At 30.6% G+C, this 21,987-nt stretch overlaps 1 protein-coding gene across 4 annotated transcripts in view; it reads left to right on the top strand.

The window, feature by feature from the left end:
* The window catches only part of LOC126847436 (diuretic hormone receptor-like), a 131,148-nt gene that overhangs the window by 49,183 nt on the left and 59,978 nt on the right, over positions 1-21,987 (top strand). For 2 of the 4 annotated variants that reach the window (XM_050587652.1, XM_050587654.1), the window contains exons 8-11: positions 2,407-2,471; positions 6,348-6,491; positions 6,656-6,844; positions 10,410-10,561. In XM_050587652.1, the coding sequence (XP_050443609.1) occupies positions 2,407-2,471; positions 6,348-6,491; positions 6,656-6,844; positions 10,410-10,561 (550 nt within the window). Of the gene's footprint in view, positions 1-2,406; positions 2,472-6,347; positions 6,492-6,655; positions 6,845-10,409; positions 10,577-21,987 lie in introns of all 4 variants that reach the window. The other 2 variants (XM_050587651.1, XM_050587653.1) reach the window with 1 other exon arrangement.

The following is a 21,987-nucleotide window of genomic DNA, read 5'->3' as shown; positions in this document are numbered from 1 at the left end:
TAATATATTAAAGATATTATGTCAATACAAAAGTCATTCACTTAAAAATTTTCATGAGTAAACTTGTTGTGAAATGTGTGTAAGGTAAATATTAATAAGAAAAAAAAAACCAATTAGATAGAATTTGTGATTCATAGAGTTGTTACTAAACGAATTGGTTAGGTAGAAAAAGCTAGATAAAATTTCGACTACTTAGGATAATGTGATTTCAATTCTATAAAGATATACGAGTTCTTTGGCAACTTTACTAGGTTATAAAGAAAACAGATTTTTTGCTTTTTTTATGTAAAAAATTAGGTTTTAATATGGAAAAAATTGCAAATTGAATTGATTTAACTACTAGAAACTGAAATTTTCAAATGAAAATTGGCTTCCTACCTGACATAGTAAATTAGCCCAAAAATTTGAATTTCTTTACAGAATTAAAATTGGATCATCCTATGTAGACAAATTTGTGTCTAGCTTTTTAGTTTAGAATAAATTAAAATGGCTTTAACTCACAGAAACAATTATTTAAATTAAAAATAATACCTCGAATCTTATACAAATTAATCGGTGAATTAATTGACATGATCGAAATTTATTAAAACCTCTTATTTCTTAACTATTGCTTATACAAAACTTCTTAAAAACCGACCGCATGCAATCCCTTAATGAGTAGGCTTCTAATAATTTACATTGGCCTGTGTAAACATGGAATTTTATTTTATATTTTACTAAATCTACCTAGTTTGAGTGTTTTTTTTAAAATTGCTACGATACAAACGTATTTTGAAGTTAAACTCGACCGAGCAAATAAAATATAATAAACTGCAAGTGTCCCACACAAATTGAGAACTGCAGCATGCCATAAAAATATGAGCCTATAGTAAAACCGAGCTTTGTTTCAATGGCAAGATTGATGATAACAAACCCATTATTTCCAGAGATATGTACGTTCGAATTTATAGCTCGTTTAATTCGCCATTTTTCACTATTCGGATGGAAGTGAATAATTGTACAGCTAACGTCTAACGAACAATGTACAATAGAATTTATTATTTAACAAGTGAAAAAAAAATATACTACGTTTATTCAATTTAAATTTTAAAATCATATTTCTCGCTTTTTTCGTCCAGACAAAAGTAAAAATACAAAATATCCGGAAAACTTTACTAATTTTATTCTTTCCAGAAGCTTTACAATTTGACTACCGCAAAAAAGAAACGATACCAATTGTATGTTTTTTTTCGTTTGTTATTATTATCAATTTATTAATTTTTAAATTTTTTTCCTACCGTTCCGTCGTCGAATGCTTTTTTTAAGACGACATTTTATATTTATTTTAAATCGTAAAATATATTCTAAACAGGACGTCTGTCACTTCACAAAATGTAAACACAATAGTAAGCTATTTTCATTAAACGCTTTTGGGCTTTAAGTGGATTTGACATTTCCGTTCTGCTGACGCCACCCCACCAATTTTAATATGCGGCAGTATATATATATATATATATATATAACTATGTACTTGCTTAACAATTGAATTGTGTAAGAAACAAAACTCATAAAACAGCACTCCTTAAATCGTATTAATTTATTCTTTATACATCCTGTATAAAAATAAGGAGCTTCAGCTGGAACGAATTGCTCTTTAACATTATATATACATAAAAATTAACAGATTTTTTTTTTTAAGAGCTTATTTTATGTTTGTAAAATGTTTTCTTTTTGCTATGCTTTGCTAAAAACTAGGACGGATATTCGTACACAGATTTCCATGAAGATTGGTGTGGTCATGTCAAGGTTGAATAATCCTTATGGAATATTTTTTCGGGTACCTATTTCGGTCTTAGACGAGAAGTGGTGTGACCGCATTTCCACTTTTGATCCCCCAAAGTATACTAACCGCAAATCATTGCCGGCTGATATACTTTGTACGGTGTATGTATACAATGTTATGTAATGCGAAGGGATCGTTCTAGCGGCTCCGTAGATAGTCGGGAGGGGGAGGGGGCTGTTATGAAACCAAAAACAAACAGAATTTCACCGTCACACCAATTTTGAAAAAATGTACCACATTTATCTGACTGTATGAAACCGGTGGGTATAATAATAATTTTATGTTACAGTCACTTTGAATTTTGGAATATATGTTTTCAGGATTTTTTTTTTTTGTTGTATCGAAGGGTTTACATTTCATATTATCGTAGCTGTAGTTTCTGTTATTTGAAAAATATAATATAGTTTTTAGAAGTTTGATAAGTCCATAAATCAACAACTGTAGTTCACAGCTATTTATAATGAATAAATATATGTATAACCAACATAGCCACTGTAATGCTACTCACGTGAAACAGATAACATTGTGCTAAAGGCTTATGAAACGTCGAACGTTTTACTTACAGAGGATTTTGTTTGTTTCAGGAGTGCCGTTGATCATAATGATCATTTGGAGCGTTGCCAAGATCATTACACCGCCTGAAAACGCGGTAAGTACGGCCAGGTTAGATGCGGTTAGGGAGAGTCTTTTAAAGATCATCAAACGCAAAAGATAAAATTAATTAAATTTTTTTCGTTGCTCTCCGAATCCAAAAGTTTCGCCACAAAGCCACAAGACAGACGACCGGTGCGGTGTATTGAAAAACTTATTTTTCCCGTTTCCATCAGCGGCCAAACACTTAAGCACCGAAACGGAAAAACATTGTTAACGATACCGTAAAATCTAAAATACAAAAGAAAAACAAAATCATTCTCTATATGCTAACCTTTTTCCATTATCACGTTCTCGCCTCTTTGAACCGCCGCCGTAATAGATAATTTATGACTTTGGAAAAAGAATCACGCGGTATGACAATGCGCTATATAGACTATTGATCGACTAATGGATTATGTTTCACTCGGTTTCATTGGGTCAAAGAGATTGTTTTAATTTTGTTTAGTTAACAACTGTTAAATATTTCAAAACATTAGCTTTCGTTCGCTAACTGTTAAGAACAAAGTAGTTTCACTAATCATTAATGTAACCATGATTAAGCTATAAAGCGATTAATACCATCGTACCATGTACATATAAGATTACTTTGCCGGTTAATGATAATACAAAATATCTAACATTAACCATATTACAATTTTTCCTCAACACTGACAATATGTATTACCTTTAAACGGCGCGTGTCTCGGATTCCTTGTGTATCCTATGTTTCGCAATCGACTTTAATAGGTTAAATGTGTTGAACAAAAAAAAAAATTAACTTTTAAATATTGTGATATAATATAATAAATGTATACAATATCATGTAACGGCCAACGGCTGACGTACCAATGACAGAATATGCCGGGTAGTGTTTTTTCGCCCTTCATTATTTAAGTTAATTGCGGTTCACTGTTATGTGTGCGGATATTCGATAGTTTATATTTTAAAAACGGCGGTAGATTCATAATATGGTATATTAATTATCACAGTATGATGTGTTCAACGGGCTGAGGACATTTTACACGGTCGACGTGCACCGAAAGCCAACCGATAACGTTTATAATTAATAATGTGTAAAGGGTTTTTTTTTTTTAAATTAATTAACAGGGCACAATTCGCAGAAGTACAATATAATTTAAAGAACAGAGAACAGAGAGATATCACATCCGCCGTATGATAAATTATATAAAAGGAGTTTCTTCACAAATCAAGAAAAAAAATTATCTAAATAATTCAAATTTTGTTTTTTTGTCCGCTCCTTCGTCTCATCATCATCATCATCAAACCGACTGTCTTGTAAACCGTATTGTCGCTCATAAAATATAATTGCGTTGTTAGAGTTGGAAAATGTATTCGTTAACTTAGCTTTATTCGAATAATTAAAGTGTACCCGAAAGAGTAGATAATATTATAAGTTCAGCTGCGTGGCAAATGTTGGCTTTTGCTTTCAAAGGTCCGTTTTGTTGCCAACGTGGAACAACAACAACGTCTAGATGACTTTTTAAGGCATATAACCGATGACAATGGAAACAGGGCTCTCGTCTGGCGCTGTGACAAACGGAGGTGTTTTCGGTGGCAAGCACATTCATAACTGTCAAGAAATCGGACCCCAGCAGCTAACGGTCGACAATCCAATAAGTATAGATAAACCTCGTTCGACACGTGACCAACGCACCATTGACTAACCATAGTAGTCTTAAAATTTTAACACCACCAACCTTGAGCCAAAAACGGATCACTAAAACGAACCTAGAGACATATTCGACAAGGTTAAAATAAAATATGAACGCGGTGACACTAATTTTCACCTAAAATAATTTCAATTTTGTAGCTGTGGAAAGGACAAGTAAAAGGAGGGATTGGGAAGGGTGCAGAAACATATGCATATGCGTGATCCTTTTCTTCGAGGGAAAAAGTAAATATTTTCTAAAACAACATTCACAACAAATGTTTAAAAAAAAAAAAACTACAAAATTGCGATTACTTTAAGAAAAATGAATCTTATTCTTGGCGAATCAAGGATGTATATTTATTCAAAAACACCGACCGACATCACTAGTAGTTTCAAGGGACTGACAATGAAAACTTAACTGGATTGAACCTCTTCGTGAATTTTTTGAGGCAAACAATGTAAGAAAATACAAAAAAAACCTACGTCTTCCCAGCACCACGTCGAAGCTATAAACATAATATTATAATCCTTGAATAGGGTTTCAAAAATAAATTTTCGTTAAAATTGTACATATTTTAATAAAACTCTTTAACAGAATATTCAGAAAAAAAAAAAAATACAGTCAACGGAACAGCAGAATGAATTTTCCACTGTTTAATAATTTATCACTTTTATATTATTATGAACGTTATTATACCCATATTGAAACGGCGGTTCTACATTTTTCCGCTATAAAATATGAAAACGATGAATCGTTTTTAATATCACATATTTTTTAAAGGGTCTTGTTCTCATATTATTATCACCATGTCCTGTGTACTGTCATTATGCATTCAACTTGGGTTGTTGTAACTTGCATTACCGTCGAATGCCGATCAGACATAATAATACGAGTATTTTTATTGACTTTTTACTCTATATATATGTATATATTGTTTAGATCAGGCGAAAACAGCTACGCCAATAAATTGAACTTTAATTTCACTGTAAATCCAATTTGTTTTTTTATATAAATATTATTTATTTTCCGTCAACGTTGTTGGCAGTTTTAAGAATTATTAAACAAAAAAAAAAAAAAGATTTTCGTTTACCGAAAATATATTTCAACTCAATATATTTTCTACACTGCACACGTATAGACTATATTGTATTGTCGAGATGTATTGGCAGAAAAAACAGTTTCCTTTTTGATAAAAAAAAAAACTAATTTCTGAAGTGTTGTTGGGTCGTGCCCTCCTCATACATATTTTTTAGGGGCGATATAATGCTGCTCGAACACGTGCACAGTTAGCATATTATTGACTTTCTCATTTCGACGTTGAATAGTTTTTTTTTCAAAGGCCTTTGCCATCTTTTACCACTTTTAGTTTTACCTTTGGGGAAACTTATTTCAGCCATTATCACGGTTCGACGACACACAGTTCGCAGTTTTTCGTAGAAACCTCTCTCGAATTTGGCTGTGTGTTGAATAAAATAAGATACAAGGTGGTTGGTTAACTAAGATATACCCGGTCAATATCCTGAAAGATATTGGACTATTTTTAAATTATTATTTTTCATATTATTATACTTCTATTGTTAATAGTTAGACCGAATTTGATATATTTTTCAACAATAAACTGTGGCCCTTAAATTTATTCTTATTTTAAAATAATAATAAAATCTGTACGTTACCAATTTTTTTTTTTAAATAGTTCATAAGGTTTTCATAGCAGTTTATTTTTCAAAAATATATTATCAAAAATAAGCAGTTTATTAACAATAAAAGTATAAACAAGAAGACTATAAAAAGTAGTACCTTCTAAGATATTTTAATCTACTAATTATATAATGTAAAAACGGCTGATGTAAGTATTAATCAGCAAAATTGAGCGTTAAACATCAGGGATTGAAAACATTATTAAGCCACAATTTACACTATGTGCTATAACTAGCTACAAAAATTAATGTTGGTTAAAACGATTACTTAGTACGATATCCTGATGGGCGGGTAACTGATTTTCAAAGTCCATATAAAAAATTATAAAAAGTAAAGTTGAACAGTATCATAAAGCATAGCTTAACTTTAAGGTGATTTTGTGAACTTTCATTTTTACAAGCTCGAAATATGTCTCCTAACCCTACATCCCTTGATCAGTCCGCTGCTGGTCACAATTAAACTATATTACCTGTATATTCTTCATTTGTAGCGTTCTACTAATGTGCATCGTTTGTTCGCAGATTGCCAACAACAGCTCATCGTTGCCGGTCAACGGTGTCCAGTGCATGTGGATAGACCCTCATCCCGTGCACGACTGGATCTACCAAAGTCCGGCCATTTTGGTGTTGATTATAAACTTGATTTTCCTGGCCAGAATCATGTGGGTGAGTTCCATAGTACAAAATATATTCCAACCGAAGCGGTGGTTCGGTTCGACGTTTTTGATTGTTTCAAACCGTTTTCACATAATTAACTTTTTTTTATTTCCTACGGATTTTCTATATGCAATTTTTTTTAAATTTGTTTTATATAATAATTGTTTTTACAGGTACTCATCACGAAGCTCCGTTCGGCTAATTCGGCGGAAACGCAACAGTTTCGCAGAGCGAGTAAAGCCCTATTAATTCTCATACCTCTGCTGGGCGTGACTTACATATTGACAATGGTAGGACCATCGGGAAACAGCATGTACGCCAACTATTATTCATACGGTCGAGCGCTATTACTATCCATGCAGGTGAATATTACACGTCAAGTTATTATAGTAATAATAATATTATTATGCAAGCTGACACCCTGGATTTACATTCAGCGCCGATTTATCGTTAAAATACAATAAAAAAAACCAAGTCTCGCAAAATCCCATACATTTTATACCAATTTTATTTAATTCAGCATAATTGTAATTTTATTACATGTTTAATATAATAAAAACTGCAATCGAGCCGATTCAATACCAACTGAGCGATAATTATAGGTTATAATATATTTTTCTAAGTATGTAAAAACAAAAACTTAATAGGACGTGTATTATTTATGATTTTAATCGTACAGTTAGGTAGATTCTTCTTATATTTTCTTTTGATGGGTATGCACCTGGTAGACAATAAGCTATTTTTATTACACACTTCTGGGCTTAAGGTAGATTTGAATTTTCCGTTCTGTTAACGTCACCCACCGTGGAATTCCGCATATTAAACTTGAGTCACATATGGCCGTATAATTTACTAGCCGAACAATTGAAAGCGAATCTTGTAAAACAGCATCCCTAATCTTCTTAATTTATTCTATACACATTTGCTCTGACTGTTAAACTTTGAATGGATCACTCTGTATACAATAATATGATAAACAGTCTACTATCCAAGTCATAATTAGCTTTTTGAGATATCAGAGTATTTTAACACGCAAGAAGGACCAACAACAGTGCGTTCATCCGAGTCGTCGCGTCGGTTAAGGAATTATCTGTGAATATTATTATAATATTTTCTCAGCTGGATTGTTGAGCCGAAGACACAAACTCGAAGAAAGTTGTCCGTCGCCACCTCGTTATGTTCGTTAATGCATCGGGCTACGTGGAATAATATTTTATTGAATTAACGTTACCTTTATATGCTTGCTGACTGTCGGGAAATTTTCCACGCGTCTTCTGATTGTAATACCAAAAGTTTTCAAACTCATTACCGACAGATTTTGCTGCTCTAACCTACTCCGAAATTTGTGTTTTCTTTATATTTCCGGCCGACACTCGTTTTGCATTAGGACAAACGATAATAATCAATTTGCAGCCACTGATACTACCGTGGAAACCGTACCGGAAAAACATTGAAACTTTTCTTTGAAAGCACTTTGAAACCCGGTTTCTTTTTTCCTTAATGTCATTTCGTTACGATTTTGGTTTTATACATTTTACTATGTTGTTTTTTTTAGTTTGGCCTAGTTTTTCCATTTAAACAAGTAGACAAGGGTTGACGGCCTGGTAATAATGTTACAAAGTTTTTTTTTTTTTTTTTACTCAGGTTAACCGCGGATTATATTTATTATTTTTCTTGTAGAGAAAAAATACCGATGCCGAACTAAATAAAAAGTAAAAATGCCAAAACCTAAAGAATAAAAGTTAAACCGAATCGCTTTAAAACAATTTTTTTTTACTTTTTTAAAAGGCTAACATTCATCAAACGCTTTATGAAGGAAAATGTTATTAATGCATACTTTTATATGATCCATTGGCATTATGAGATGTGGTTATGTTTATATTATGGTTATGGAAGTAGAAAATTGGTGTTGTAGAGTTTTTCGAATGTGTATGACAAATAAGAAATATTATTGAAATGTTTGTTTCCATAATTAATTTGTAGCTTCGTTGCGTAATTGCGAAGGATTGCCTTTACAATAATGTGTTTTTAGTTGTTCATTAGATAACATTAATTTATTTAGCCTTTATTTCATTAACGATGTTAAAAGTTTTCTTAATTTTTTAATTTATATAAATAACTTTATTTTAAGCCAATAAGTTATGTAGTGAAACACCTGTAGACGTGCTAAGCCTTTTATAAATACCAAAAAAAAACACTATAAGTAAATACGAACAAGTGACATTACTGTACTAATAACCCATGATGTTTAATTTATTGTATAATATTGATAGTTTTATCAATATAAAGAACTACAGTTACTGAGCGAACAGCGAGCGCGTTATACAAACTAAAAAATATATACACAAAATAAACGTCAACAAATTGTTATTGACAGTGAATAAAGTATTTTTTTTTAATTTCAATATTTTGTTAAATATTATTTTAAATCAACCAAATATATTTTTTTTAATACCTTGTAATTAAATTGATTAATTACAAAAATGCTTTGTTCACTGTCAATAACAATTTATTTCCAACCCCTCCAAAAGGTTTAGTCGTAGGGTGTTGTAGGATACTATGTATGGCATACTAAGTTTGTATAATTTAGTCAGCGATAGCTGATATTACTAGGAGTTCATTTTTAGATAAAAAGAAAAAAGTTCACTCTCATTATGTAACTGATTTCCGTCAATAGAATTCTTTTATACTGTAATGTTTAAGTTATTTTTTACTATATTGGATTATTTTTTATTGAAAATTAGACTAATGTAGGAGGAGCACTTGACATAATATTCTATATTTAAAAATGATTAGTCAAAGGTAAACACGTTAACAAAAATGGGTTTTTTTTTAATATATTACATTATTATATAATTATTGCGTTTTGTGTGTCTAGTTTGACGTTTTAATAATATTAATAGTATCGATATGAATAACAAACACAGACACTGGGCAAACATAAAGCGTATACGTTGTCTACTACGTTACACAAATATTATGTACATAGGTCATAGGTAGGTAGGTACACATTAGGTTTTTTGTTCATTATAATATAAACCACGCTAGTCACCCCCAACGGATCGAGTGGTATCGTTCAAGTCTAATTACATATTCGAGATGGAATCAAACGCATTGATAAAGCATTTGATTCCGGTGGTTTTTGCCATGCTCAGACGTCTTAAACAGCAACAGAATTGGCAAGGTATGTGGTTCTTTCAGTTCAACAGCCAAGCTGGTTGGATGCTAAAAGACAGACTATGGATGCCGAACACTAGAGTCTATCTATGAATTGTTTGTGACAAAAGTAGATTCCTTCATCGATTGTGTCGATGATCACTTGCTCCAACTTGGTTTTGATTACATCCCGTGCATCGAAGATAGATCCAAGCTAACAATCAATTACTCCGGTGCTACACAATTATTATAGTCGTTGAATAAACTGATGTATAATTATCTAGGTATTACAAGTTTATTAACTAATAATTACAACTACTGTATTCTAGAAATAGTCTTACGTTGATTTTAGATGACAATAGAATAGTAAAATTGCAGTATAAATTTAAATTTATAAATATAATTGAGTACAACATTAAACCAATGTTAATATTACCACAATATCACAAAATGAGTTATTAAATCTATAATCTGTAGACAATATTGTTGAACAGTTTGTTATATTATGTTATTATTTGTTTTCCTGCAAAAAACATGTTGTCATTGTACTTAAGAAACATTGTGACGGTTGGTTATTAAAATAGTTATCAATCGCAGTTAACGTTAAGATTGTGTTTTAGATTTGTTATACTTGAACCTAATTATTTCCTAATATAAAACGCTCAAAATCTAATGAACAATGCCGTTTGATGTTGAAATTAATGTTAGTTGTTTGTTTCTATCAATATTTTACTTAAATTTATATGATGTAAATATGTCTTGTAATTTTAGGGATTTATTGTGGCAATATTCTACTGTTTCGTCAATTCCGAAGTCAAGAACACATTCAAACATCATTTCATTCGTTGGAACGATGCCAGAAACCTGAGAACCAGCGGTAGCAGACGATTTACCTACTCAAAGGATTGGTCACCTAACACCAGGTCCGATAGCGTCAGGTAATTTAATAATACTCGAAATTTAGGAATGTTGTTGTTTGCTTAAAACCACTAGTTTTGTTTTTGACGAATGCATTTAAATTATTGACATTAACGATTAAATCATAAGCAAATCGTCTTACTGAAAAAAACAGCTTAAGGAATAAAAATATAAAACTGCATAAAAAAATAAACATATTTAAAACATTCAACATCCATTGTTCAACTGGTGTTGATGGAATGACGATTTAATATAGGATTTTTTTTTAAATTTTTGCAACTTAGGCTGGATTTTCAACTAAGTTATGTTCTAAGGCAAATTTATCTAATAGACCAGATTAATTTCATTTAAAATTAATATAACATAATATTATAAACTATAGCAGTATAATTACAGTCTTCTAGTTGTTATGGTAAAGTAAGATGTACCTGCTGAGAAATATTTTATCACATCATAATATTAAGAATGTAAAGGGTTAAACTTTATTCAACTAAAATGTACACCTGTACAGATTGTAAATATTAAATTCCATAATAAGCGAGCTTGCTCAGTTTTAATACAATTAGGTTCTTCGGGATGGGGGGAGGGGTGGGCACAGAAATTTGATTGAAAATCAAATGTTGATTTTGTAAAAAAGAACATCACTTAGTTTTAATTTCTTTAATGTTTATCGTGAAGATAAAAAAAAATATATTTTTTTTTTTGTAAAGTGTTTTTCGTTCGAGAAGCATTTCTATTGCATTAACATTATGTGTTCAAATGGGATTCTCGTGTGTTAAAATGTGTCAATTCTAGAATGCAAAATTGTCTTTTATTATCTGTCAACAGTTATATAAATTATATATTACTATAATTAAAAACAGTTTATTCTCAAACCCAAAACCGTTTTGAGAGGTTATAAAAAGTTAGAGAAATCAAATTTTGTTTCCCTTCATGTATGGCTTTTAAAGAACAAGAAAGCAGTTACAATAATGAATTACTATTTTTGAATCTATATAAAACATTTTTAATAATAATAAAACGCACACTTATGTTACTGATACATATTTAAACCTGGTGGCTATTCGTAGTGTAAGATTTGGAATAAAGGAAATATTTCTTGCATTGGATTCGTTGATTTTAAGACTAAACCTGAATATGGGAGTAATTCATAATTTATTTTTAAATAAGTGCCAGTGTAGTTTAACAATTCCTCTTTATGAAATCCATTACTCTGGATACCCGGTTTCTACCTGGTTAAACATGACAATCTGTCATGTTTAAATCTGACGAATGGAATTGATAATTCTAATCATTTAGAATATGTAATCTATTAAACCAATTCTCTACAACAATTAAATGTAACCAAGTTTTGTATTTCCCGTGTCAATTGAGGTGAGAAATGTCTATTCAAGTTACATTTTTAATAATTATAATACTAATTATGGGCGCACTAAATCCGACTCGGCTTTCATGATGTGCAGTCTATTTAATAAAATGTGCAAGCCTAGAGGGGTTTTTTTTTTCAGCGTGGCATACACTATTGTTGTGAATTAAACAACCGGGGTGACTTTTTTTATAGGCCAGACCTGCTGCACTTAAGCCGTCGGGAAATAAAAAGCAGTGCCGTCTAGAAGTCGACAAAATGATAGCAATGTAGGCGTGAGCCAGATTAAAAAGCACATAAAAAATCACAGACATATAATATAAATTGACTTTTTATACGTTATCACATTTGTTGGGAAAACTCGTCGATAAAACTACATTTCAAACAGGTCAACCGTGTTTTTAATCAGTTAATTATATGGCCTAGGCCATAAGAGTGAAAAAATAAACAAAGTAGTCCTTTTAACGTAGGACACCTAATATCTGTTTAAATAATTACAATTTTGGAGTTTCTCTTTTTGAAAAAATGGTTTTGCTATGTTATTTTAAAATATTATTTAAATTACCAAATATTTGTCATTCTTAATATTTTTTAGAGTTCTATCTTAACTTTAGAAACTAACCTACTACCACTACCTTACTTAAGCGGTAAAGTATATATTTGCCTTATATATAACTTCAAAAGTAATCATTCAAAACCGATAATCGACCAGTGAACATTTTTGTTAAATTAATCTCTATTTAAAAAGTTAATAAAATATGTACGTTGATGTTGGAGTTTCAAAAGTTGATAAAACACTAGAATTTAAAAAAAAACTTTTTTTTTAATACAATGATGTTTAATACTGTAAAATAGCTCAAAATAACTAAAATTTCACCAAAAATAAAAACTACAAAAGTTTAATTATTTTCAGAGAAACCTAATGTCTTACTTTATGGACCACTCCGTAGAGCATAAAGTTACCAACCTAATTAAAAAACAATACTAAATGGGCGTCCAAAAATCTTAATTTTAATTATAATAGTTCTAAGCTTGCAAGAGTATAAAAATTATTTGTAATAAACACAAAAAATTGTTTTATTTTAAGTCTGAACTACTGTAATCGTCTAATTGATTATCATTTGGGTGTTTTTTGCATAAAACATTAAAAAATGAAATCATATTTTCAGCTTATCATGTGATGAGATATGTAAAACGAACACTTTATAATACTCAGATCTAAACATAATAAGAATACATTTACAAGAGGAATATATTATTTAGATTTATAAACTAATGCCGTAGTCTGTTGTTCAATTTGGACATAACTCTATGCTAGTCTTGAACTGTTGAGATGGGTTGTTTTGCAATAGGAACTACAACAACAATATTAAAATATGCAATATATATAACACCTAATGATTTAATAACTATGTACTGGTGCCCGTCTTTCGGTTCCCTTTTACAGAAAGCCTTTTAATTAAATAAAACTAGTAAAAGAAAAACGTGCATTGAAATATTGTAATTTATTTGAATATCTATAAGTACTATGAATAGAATTATAACTAGGATTTTTTTCAGGCTTACACTTTGAGCACTACAATGGGCATTTTGTCAGCCGACAATGATTTATTCGTTACTAAACGATCTTCTCGAGTATTCTTCTTGTCGCTGTGACGTTGTTGACAATAGTCGTTTTAAATAATCATTAAGATAACTTTCCTTCGCCGTCTATGCGCGGATAACAATAGCTGTTGATATCTGTTGTTTTACATAGGAACTCTAAAATAGTATTTATTATTTTAATTTTATTTATGTCAGTAGAGTGTACAGTAATGGTAAAACGTCATAATCCGTATGAAAGTACACGAATTTGTTCTCTCTAACAACGCCTACGCGATAACTCGATAAAATAGTTTCATAACTTAATAAAATCGTTCAAGTAACTAAAGTGTGTGTGTGTATTGATACATCTACCGACATGTGGTTGAAATTAATTCCTTGTTGAAATTTCCTATGAAAACGGTTTATGTCTTACACAGCAGCATCTATCAGACGATACGCGGTATTATCTTGAATTTAATCAAAACCACTATATTGCGCTGTCATATAATTAATTGGAATCTATGCCAAATTAATTTAAATTTTACGAGGGCGTTGGTTCAACAAGGGATACCGAAATAGGATAAATATCTGATGGTCCCAGGGTACTGCTCTAGTATAATTCATTTTCGAATTTCAAAGCGCACAGAGTTCATTCACAGAGTTAATTTTTCACCTCAAATCTTAAGATATTTGTTTTATTGTTTGTTTTGTGTATCTTATTATATATATTTTATCTCTAAAATAGTTTTCTTTTTGAAAATATTCTTATATATGATGTTTTACTATAATACATTAAGAAATTACTAAATATGTTGTTTTACTTACTTATCACTCCTGACTTCTATGCCTATTTAATATAATATATACCTCTAAATTGACCTCTAGACATTTCATTTATGTTTTTTACTCTTGAGTTCCTAAGTAACCATCATAGGACACACAGGCATTTGAACTTCTGATAAACAACCAGACCTTAGTGTACCTCTGTTGGATTACATTTCAAACGTACAGTACGTCATTACTGGCTAGACGGTGACTTCTGAGCAGATTAGGATTATAATTCGACTAATATTTAGACAAATAATGTACTACGTTTATAAAAATGTTTTGTTTTACATAGACAAACCATACCAGACATATTTTAGCCGACTGACAACTAGACATGTCTTTCTGTTAAATGAGCAACGCCGGAAACGAAAATGTAGTACAAAACTAAAGTATGGAATTAAATATTAAAAAAGCTGCGGTGACTCTATAACAATAACAAGTAATTCAGGAAACCATTTTTATGAACAGCTACAGATTACTTATGAGGATGGGATTAGGGTCCTATAAAAAGGTTGGGTAATTTCCAATTTGGTTAAAATTGTTTATTTTATTGGGCATCTTTATTTTGTGATTATATAACAGGTCATATACTAAATTTCAAGTTTGTAAATCCAAAATAAACTTAAAAATCCAAATTTGTATTGTTAGAGTCGCTTTTTGAGTCTTATATTATTAAACATTTTAAAAATTCTACATTGTACAAAATACGACGATACGTTTTGTATCATTTGTTAATGTAGACAAAAGGCAAATCACTGTTGGCAATACACATTTTTTAAGTTTTAGAAAAAATCACTTTTGTGTTTTACAAATACAATTTGTATAGCTTTATTAAACAAATTGTATTTTGGCCATATAGAGTATAATTTCGTTATCACAAAAAACCTTAATCGTTGCAACAAAAATGGATCAGTCGTTTATTTTTGAAACTAATAAGATAATAATAATAAAAGTGTACATTTGAAATATTGAATAACCCAAAGCCATTCATTTAATTCCAAATAAAACTTTTTGGAAAATATGTGTTTGACTTATACATCGTCTCAATCTAATTATAAAAATAGTGATTTATAACAAAATTCACATTTTATAGTTGAATTATATGTTTATCCTTTTTATTATAACCGTGTGTTGCCATTAAAGTTAAATGATTATAATGCTTAGACTTCTTAAGACTCACTATCGAGCTGTATACTTTGAAATTAATTCCCTGATTTATTGCCTTAATTCGCTCGATGTATATATCAGTGACTGAAATTACTTTTTGCACTAAATCGGAGTCTACTGAATAAACGGCGCTATATTTTTGAGCGATTTCATTGACCATCCATTTATTGCCAAACTCATTATCCCTCAAAGGTTCGGAAAATGTTGTTAAAACGCTGTAATCCAAGGTCATGTCTTTTATTAAAGTGAATACTTCTCTAATTTGAACATCAAACTGGTAGGAGAATATTGAATACGTCCAATCAAACGCATATAAAATACGTATAACCTTTTTTATACTCAGATCGGTGGGCTGTCCAATGAAATAAGCGACATTTTTTAGAGAATCGATCATTTTTTGGTTATTTTCGGAGTAAACTCGAGCCAAGAAATTAATTTTTTGAAATATTGAACTGGATGCAAAATACTGTTTCATGTTCAGCAGATATACAGAAAAGATTCTCAATACCATCGCCTTGAGGGTAACTATTACATGGTTTTGTAGTGTAATAAATGAGTTAATGTATTGGTCCAGTGGCATATTAACGTTGTTAGTAGCCAAGTAAAGTTCGGTAAAACGGTTCACTATAGGAGCGCTGTCGACCTCAACACCAAAAGTCTTTATTAAATCGTCAATGGCTTCCGTGTCTTCCATCAAATGTGACAACCGCAACTGTTCGATACCGATGCCAGACGCTTCTTTACTTATGAAATCAATATTATTAACATTTCGCTGAGCTAAAAATCTTTCTTTGTTAGACTCCAATGTCAACGGGACACCAGTTTTTTGGCCTCCCAAAATTTCCTTGATCTTGTCCACGTATTTTATTTCTTCGACCACACAAGTTTCATGGTCGTACACCTCACACTCGTTAGACTCAGTAAACTCCTCGAGCACTGTTTCCAAAGCGGCGTTTGAAGCTAATAGTATATCTTTATAATCGACATTGGTGCCTTCTAACCGGAACCACTCGTCCACCTGTGTATTGTAGAAATATAATAACCACATGACCTCCAAAAAATGTATTCTATTTATTAAAAGCCCGTAGTTGACTATGTACGCCGCTTCATCGGTAAATGTTAGCGGTACCAGTTCTTTTGATGAGTTTATCAGATACACGTGTACCAGTGCACTGAACACGAAACCGCATTCCAATTCTTTATGCAAAGTCAAAGCATAGTTTCTTACAAACTCGGACTTCGTTATCAGGAGTTCTCTTTGGGGTATGTTACGTCTTGTAATATAGCCTCGGTCTCGCCATTTTGTTTGAAACGATTCAGTACCAAAACGAGAATCAGACTTCAGCTGTTTCTTCCAAAATGGTTCGAATGTAATGTTTTCCTCCGACGAGCCTTCCATCGCGTTGATTATACTCAGACAAGATATTATCATTAAAACAAGAGGAATCTTTATAATCGTCATTTTGAGTATTTGGGTAATGCCACGTCGATTATATTCACAGTATATATTATTTTGTTAAAACGATAACGCACAACGCTGTATGTTGTTTTTTTGTTTCTCGACTTACAATAACACAATCGTATTACAAGTTCATATGCACTCATATTCCTATAAAAGCATGTAACATAAGTTGGTGCAAAATACCAGCAGTGTTTTTTTTTATTTAGGTACGCAAATAACTCTATTGTTATTTATTTAGCCGGCACAAACGAAAACACGGTTAACTGTATGCTTTAACATTAGATCCGTGTAGATCAAGTTTTTAATAACGAATAAGTAGAATTTAAATAATTTTCAGTTAGAAAGCATATATAGTGCATTTGCAGATACATCAAGTTGCAAACTATATAATAAGATAAGGATTTGTAAGGGTATAACAATGTAAGATATAATAATGATATAAGGATAGTCAAATTAATTTGTTAGGTAAGCACTTATTTACTGGCGAACCACGGAAATGGTTTTATGAGAATTTGTTAAATATTAATAAATATTTCCAGTAAATCGATTGAGTCCACTAAACGCTTTATAAATAGCTGTAGTCTGTAGAAAACAAAATTAAGGAATCTGTATTGAAGTTTTAGGCTTTTATGTTGCAACAAACAAGTCAATTATTTTTTAACTCATTGTGTCCATATTTTTTACTACCACATTACCAAAAACCAAGCACAGTTCAAACTAAGTGCAGTCAAAATCAAGTGCAATGTAAGCCAGCACAGTCCAAGTCAAGTACAATATAAATCGGTACAGAACAAGTTAGCAAATTTGGGTCACATACAAATCTAAATGTGATATCATCTCAATTAAACGCTTCGATGCGAATTTGGAAATAGTAAGATCCGAGCACAGTTTAAACCACCACAGTCCAACAAAGCACAATCAAAACCAGCTCCGTCTCAATCAATCACAGTCTACAAACCACTTCTAGGGAAGAAAGGAGGTAATATTTTGAACTGAGAATACTTTTTTAAAGAGGCATGCCTAATAAATATTTAATGAAAATGTCCACACAAACAGACCATTTTTCACAAATCAAATAATTTAAAGATGAAAAAATTGCAATACTTTTTTGGGGGGAGTGGTTTATATTTTTAAGAGTAAGGATGTGAACTTTTAAAAATGTATACCCCCTCCATATATTGCAAACTAGACACAAGCTCTTCGCGATGAGCTTAAAAACAACATTTAATCTTATAGTTTAAGAGAAAACTGGAAAATAGGCGTTTACAAAATTGTATACAGCTTTTATCAAGTTCAAAACATTATACCGCATGTCGCATAGGTATGAAATCCAATCTACCTGTAATAATCTTCTACAAGATAATAATATATATTAACAGATTATTATTATAGACAAATATCTATCTTCTCATTTTTATTGTAAAATATTAATTTCATATTCTCAAAGATAGTCTCGATTTTTTTTCATTTCAATTATCATACTTCATTGATTTTTAAAAATCAAGAAAGTAAACAATAATTGTTAAACTATAATATTACTTTCAATGGCCTTCGTGGCCTCTTAAGCTTGGATTATGATGATAATATTACATCAATAGTATATACAATAAATGACAATTAGTCTACCACTAAATATTATGATCGTATTGGTACATACATTTCTTCAAAATCTACATTTTATCCGTTTTAAGTACACAAAGGATTGTTATTTGCGTTTTAATTACTTTTCAATCAATAAAGTTAAAATAATATTATTGTTTATTTTTTTTTTTTTGTGTTTTTTAATTATATAAACATGGAAATGGAAAATGGAAAATTTACACAGTACAAACTTAATTAAGTACTCTATACATTAAAATAAATTTGTATTAAATTATACGTACATACATCGTTTACAAAGAAAATTATTTTTTTTCTAAAGCAAAAATAACTGATCACATAAAATATATATTGTTTGGCAAGTGTTATTCAGACTATGTAGAAATAGTTTTATTTAAGTATGGCGCAAAAGACAATGTTATTTGTAAAAATAAAAACGATACATGTTTCTAAAAAATAATACGCTCATGTAAACTAGAACAGTTTCATATTTTTACAATTGGAGTGATTTTATTTTTTTCTAGTATACCCCTTTCTTAACGTCTTGGGAGAGGAAAAGTAATTTTCAAAATTGTTTTTTTTATTAGCTATTCTTATTTTGTTATTATATAAAATTTCATATACAGAATTTCAAGTACATATGTAAACCCATAATAGTATTCCAAACCTACATAAATAGTGTTGAAAAATCATTTTGGGTTTATCCTATGATATATACATATACGTGATTTATATTTAAAATTACTGTATTGAATAAAAATCTATAGATACGTATCCAAGCGTTTATTTAAAAGTGATTATATTCCTTAGATTTCTGTAAACTTGTGTCCTCATCATCTTCAATGTGCCCATCTACACTATACAACGATACTACTATACTAGCATTTGTATAAAACAACATTAGCATGAAGAGTAAAATTTTAGAACAAAAACCATAATCGTTGCATCGAAATGGATCTGTCGTTTATTTTTGAAAATAAAATAACATACTAATAATAAATAAAGTGTATATTTTAAATTTTAAATACCTTAAGCCATTAATTTAATTCCAATTAAAACAAATAAAACTCTTTTGAAAATGTGCGTTTGACTTAAACATCATCTTTATCTAATTATTAGAATAGTGGCTTAGATAAACTGAGACATTTTATAGTTGAATTAAGTTCTTTATTATAACCGTTCTTTGCCATTAAAGCTAAACGATTATAATGCTTAGACTTCTTAAGACTCACTATCGAGCTGTATACTTTGAAGTTAATTCCCTGATTTATTGCCTTAATTCGCTCGATGTATATATCAGTGACTGCAATTATTTTTTGGACCCGAATCGGAGTCAATATCATCAATCATCCACTTGTTGCCAAACTCAATGTCTCTCAACGGTTCAGAAAATGTTGTTAAAACGCCGTAATCCAAGGTCATGTCTTTTATTAAACTGAACATATCATCACAGTAAGCATCATACTGGAAGGAGAATATTAAATACTTCCAATCAAACGTATGTAACATTTGTATAACCTCCTGTATATGCGGATCCATGGGCTGCCTAACGAAATGAGTAACATTTTTTATAGATTGGATAATTTTTGGGTTGTACTCGAAGTAAATTTGAGACAAAAAAATTATTTTTTTGTATAATGAACAGGAGGCAAAATACTGTTTCAAGTTCATCAGATATACAAAAACAATTCTCAAGGTCATCGCTTTGAGCGTAGTTATGACATAGTCTTGTAGTGTAATAAATGAGTTGATGTATTGGTCCAGTGGCACGTTAACGTTGTTAGTAGCCAGGTAAAGTTCGGTAAACCGGGTTACTATAGGACCGCTGTCGACTTCAATACCAAAAGTCTTTATTAAATCGTCAATAACGTCCGTGTTTTCCATCAGATGCGACATCCGCTACTGTTTGAGTCCGATGCCCGACGCTTCTATTTAATTACGCCCTACAGTATTTGTGTATCTATGACACAAAACACACTATTATTTGCAAAAAAAAACACGATACATGTTTCTAAAAAGTAATACGCTTGTGTAAATTAGAACATTTGTTAACATGATCATAATTTAAAAAAAAAAATACTATAATAAACAACTCCTTAAAACATGTTTACATATGTTATCCCGCCAATGATTTGTGAACAAATATTTTTGTTAGTTTTCTTGCAATAATCTAATTTTTCCAATCTATAAGTTAAAATTTTCAGTAGACTACTATGAACGTGTTAAAAGTTAATGGATTTTTAAACAAATAAAACAATACTTATAACTAAATATTCTTCTGCATACGATTTCGAATCTATATAGGTGCTGCACGAATGATTCGGCGACGGGAAAAAATATAACGCGTCTAACAAACAAAAAAAAATACATCTTTATAAAACCAATAGTCTCTCGGCTATCGCATCGAAGCTAAAAATCTGGATTTTACTCTAAAAGGTATGAAATAGGTCAATATATATGTTTTTAGGTCACTGATTTTAACTTAAGACATTATATCACCTACTTATGGAGTTGAAGTTAGGGTCTTGGGGTATGGTAGGTAATTTCCAACTTTGTCGTTAAATTTGTTTTTTTTGACAACGCATTCTTATTTTGTGATTACCTAACCAGTCTATATATTAAATTTCTTTTTTGTAACCCCATAATAGCATTTATAAACTACATTTATAGTGTTAAAGTCACTTTTTGGGACTTATATTTAACCTGATATTGAAGGCTAAAACCTTAACTCAATACTACGAAATAGTTCCCATTTGTTTACCTATTTAAACGAAAACTCGTGAGATTTTTGCTTGACGCGACAAGCCTAATGATTGATGTATATTCGATTAATTTACTCGTTTTCAGTGACGCACAACGCTAAATGCTCAATATATATGCTCTATATGTTCGGTTTATTTACTCGGTTTGTTTGTAATATTACTAAATGTATTTATTTGTTTTGCGTAACACGTTGCGCCAAGTACTCGATCTACTTACTCATTTATTCGATTTATGTACTTAATTAATTTGCTCGGTTACACAAGTTTCGTACGATTTTTTTTTCATTTCAGTTAGTACGTACATGTACTCAATTTCTTTATCGGTTTTGCGTGAAGTATACTCGACTCCATACGTTAGTAAATTTATTTACTCAGTTGCGTGATGCGTCAAGCTCGATAAATGTCGTTTGCGGTCGAGTAAATGCCCGGTATAGACGATTGATTTACTATTTTACTCAATTTATTCAGCTATTTTGCGTCACACTTGATGATAGATTTATATACCCATTCACTTGTTTTATGTATTAGTTTATATGATTTATTTTATCGGTTGTATTAATAATATGTATTCGTGTAATTTATTTATCCTGATCCCTTTTCTTAATAAACACTTGAAATATTATTACGTATCTACTTTTAAGCACAAAATCTAACGAATATAAT

This window comes from Adelges cooleyi, unplaced genomic scaffold (assembly GCF_023614345.1).
Source record: "Adelges cooleyi isolate 19-005CV unplaced genomic scaffold, UGA_ACOO_1.1 ACOO_flye_CR_arks_rails_tigmint_CR_PRNA_108, whole genome shotgun sequence".
In the NCBI taxonomy this organism is placed as follows: domain Eukaryota; kingdom Metazoa; phylum Arthropoda; class Insecta; order Hemiptera; family Adelgidae; genus Adelges; species Adelges cooleyi.
The sequence above is the reverse complement of the archived record's forward strand: the minus strand, read 5'-3'. Positions and strand labels throughout refer to the sequence as shown.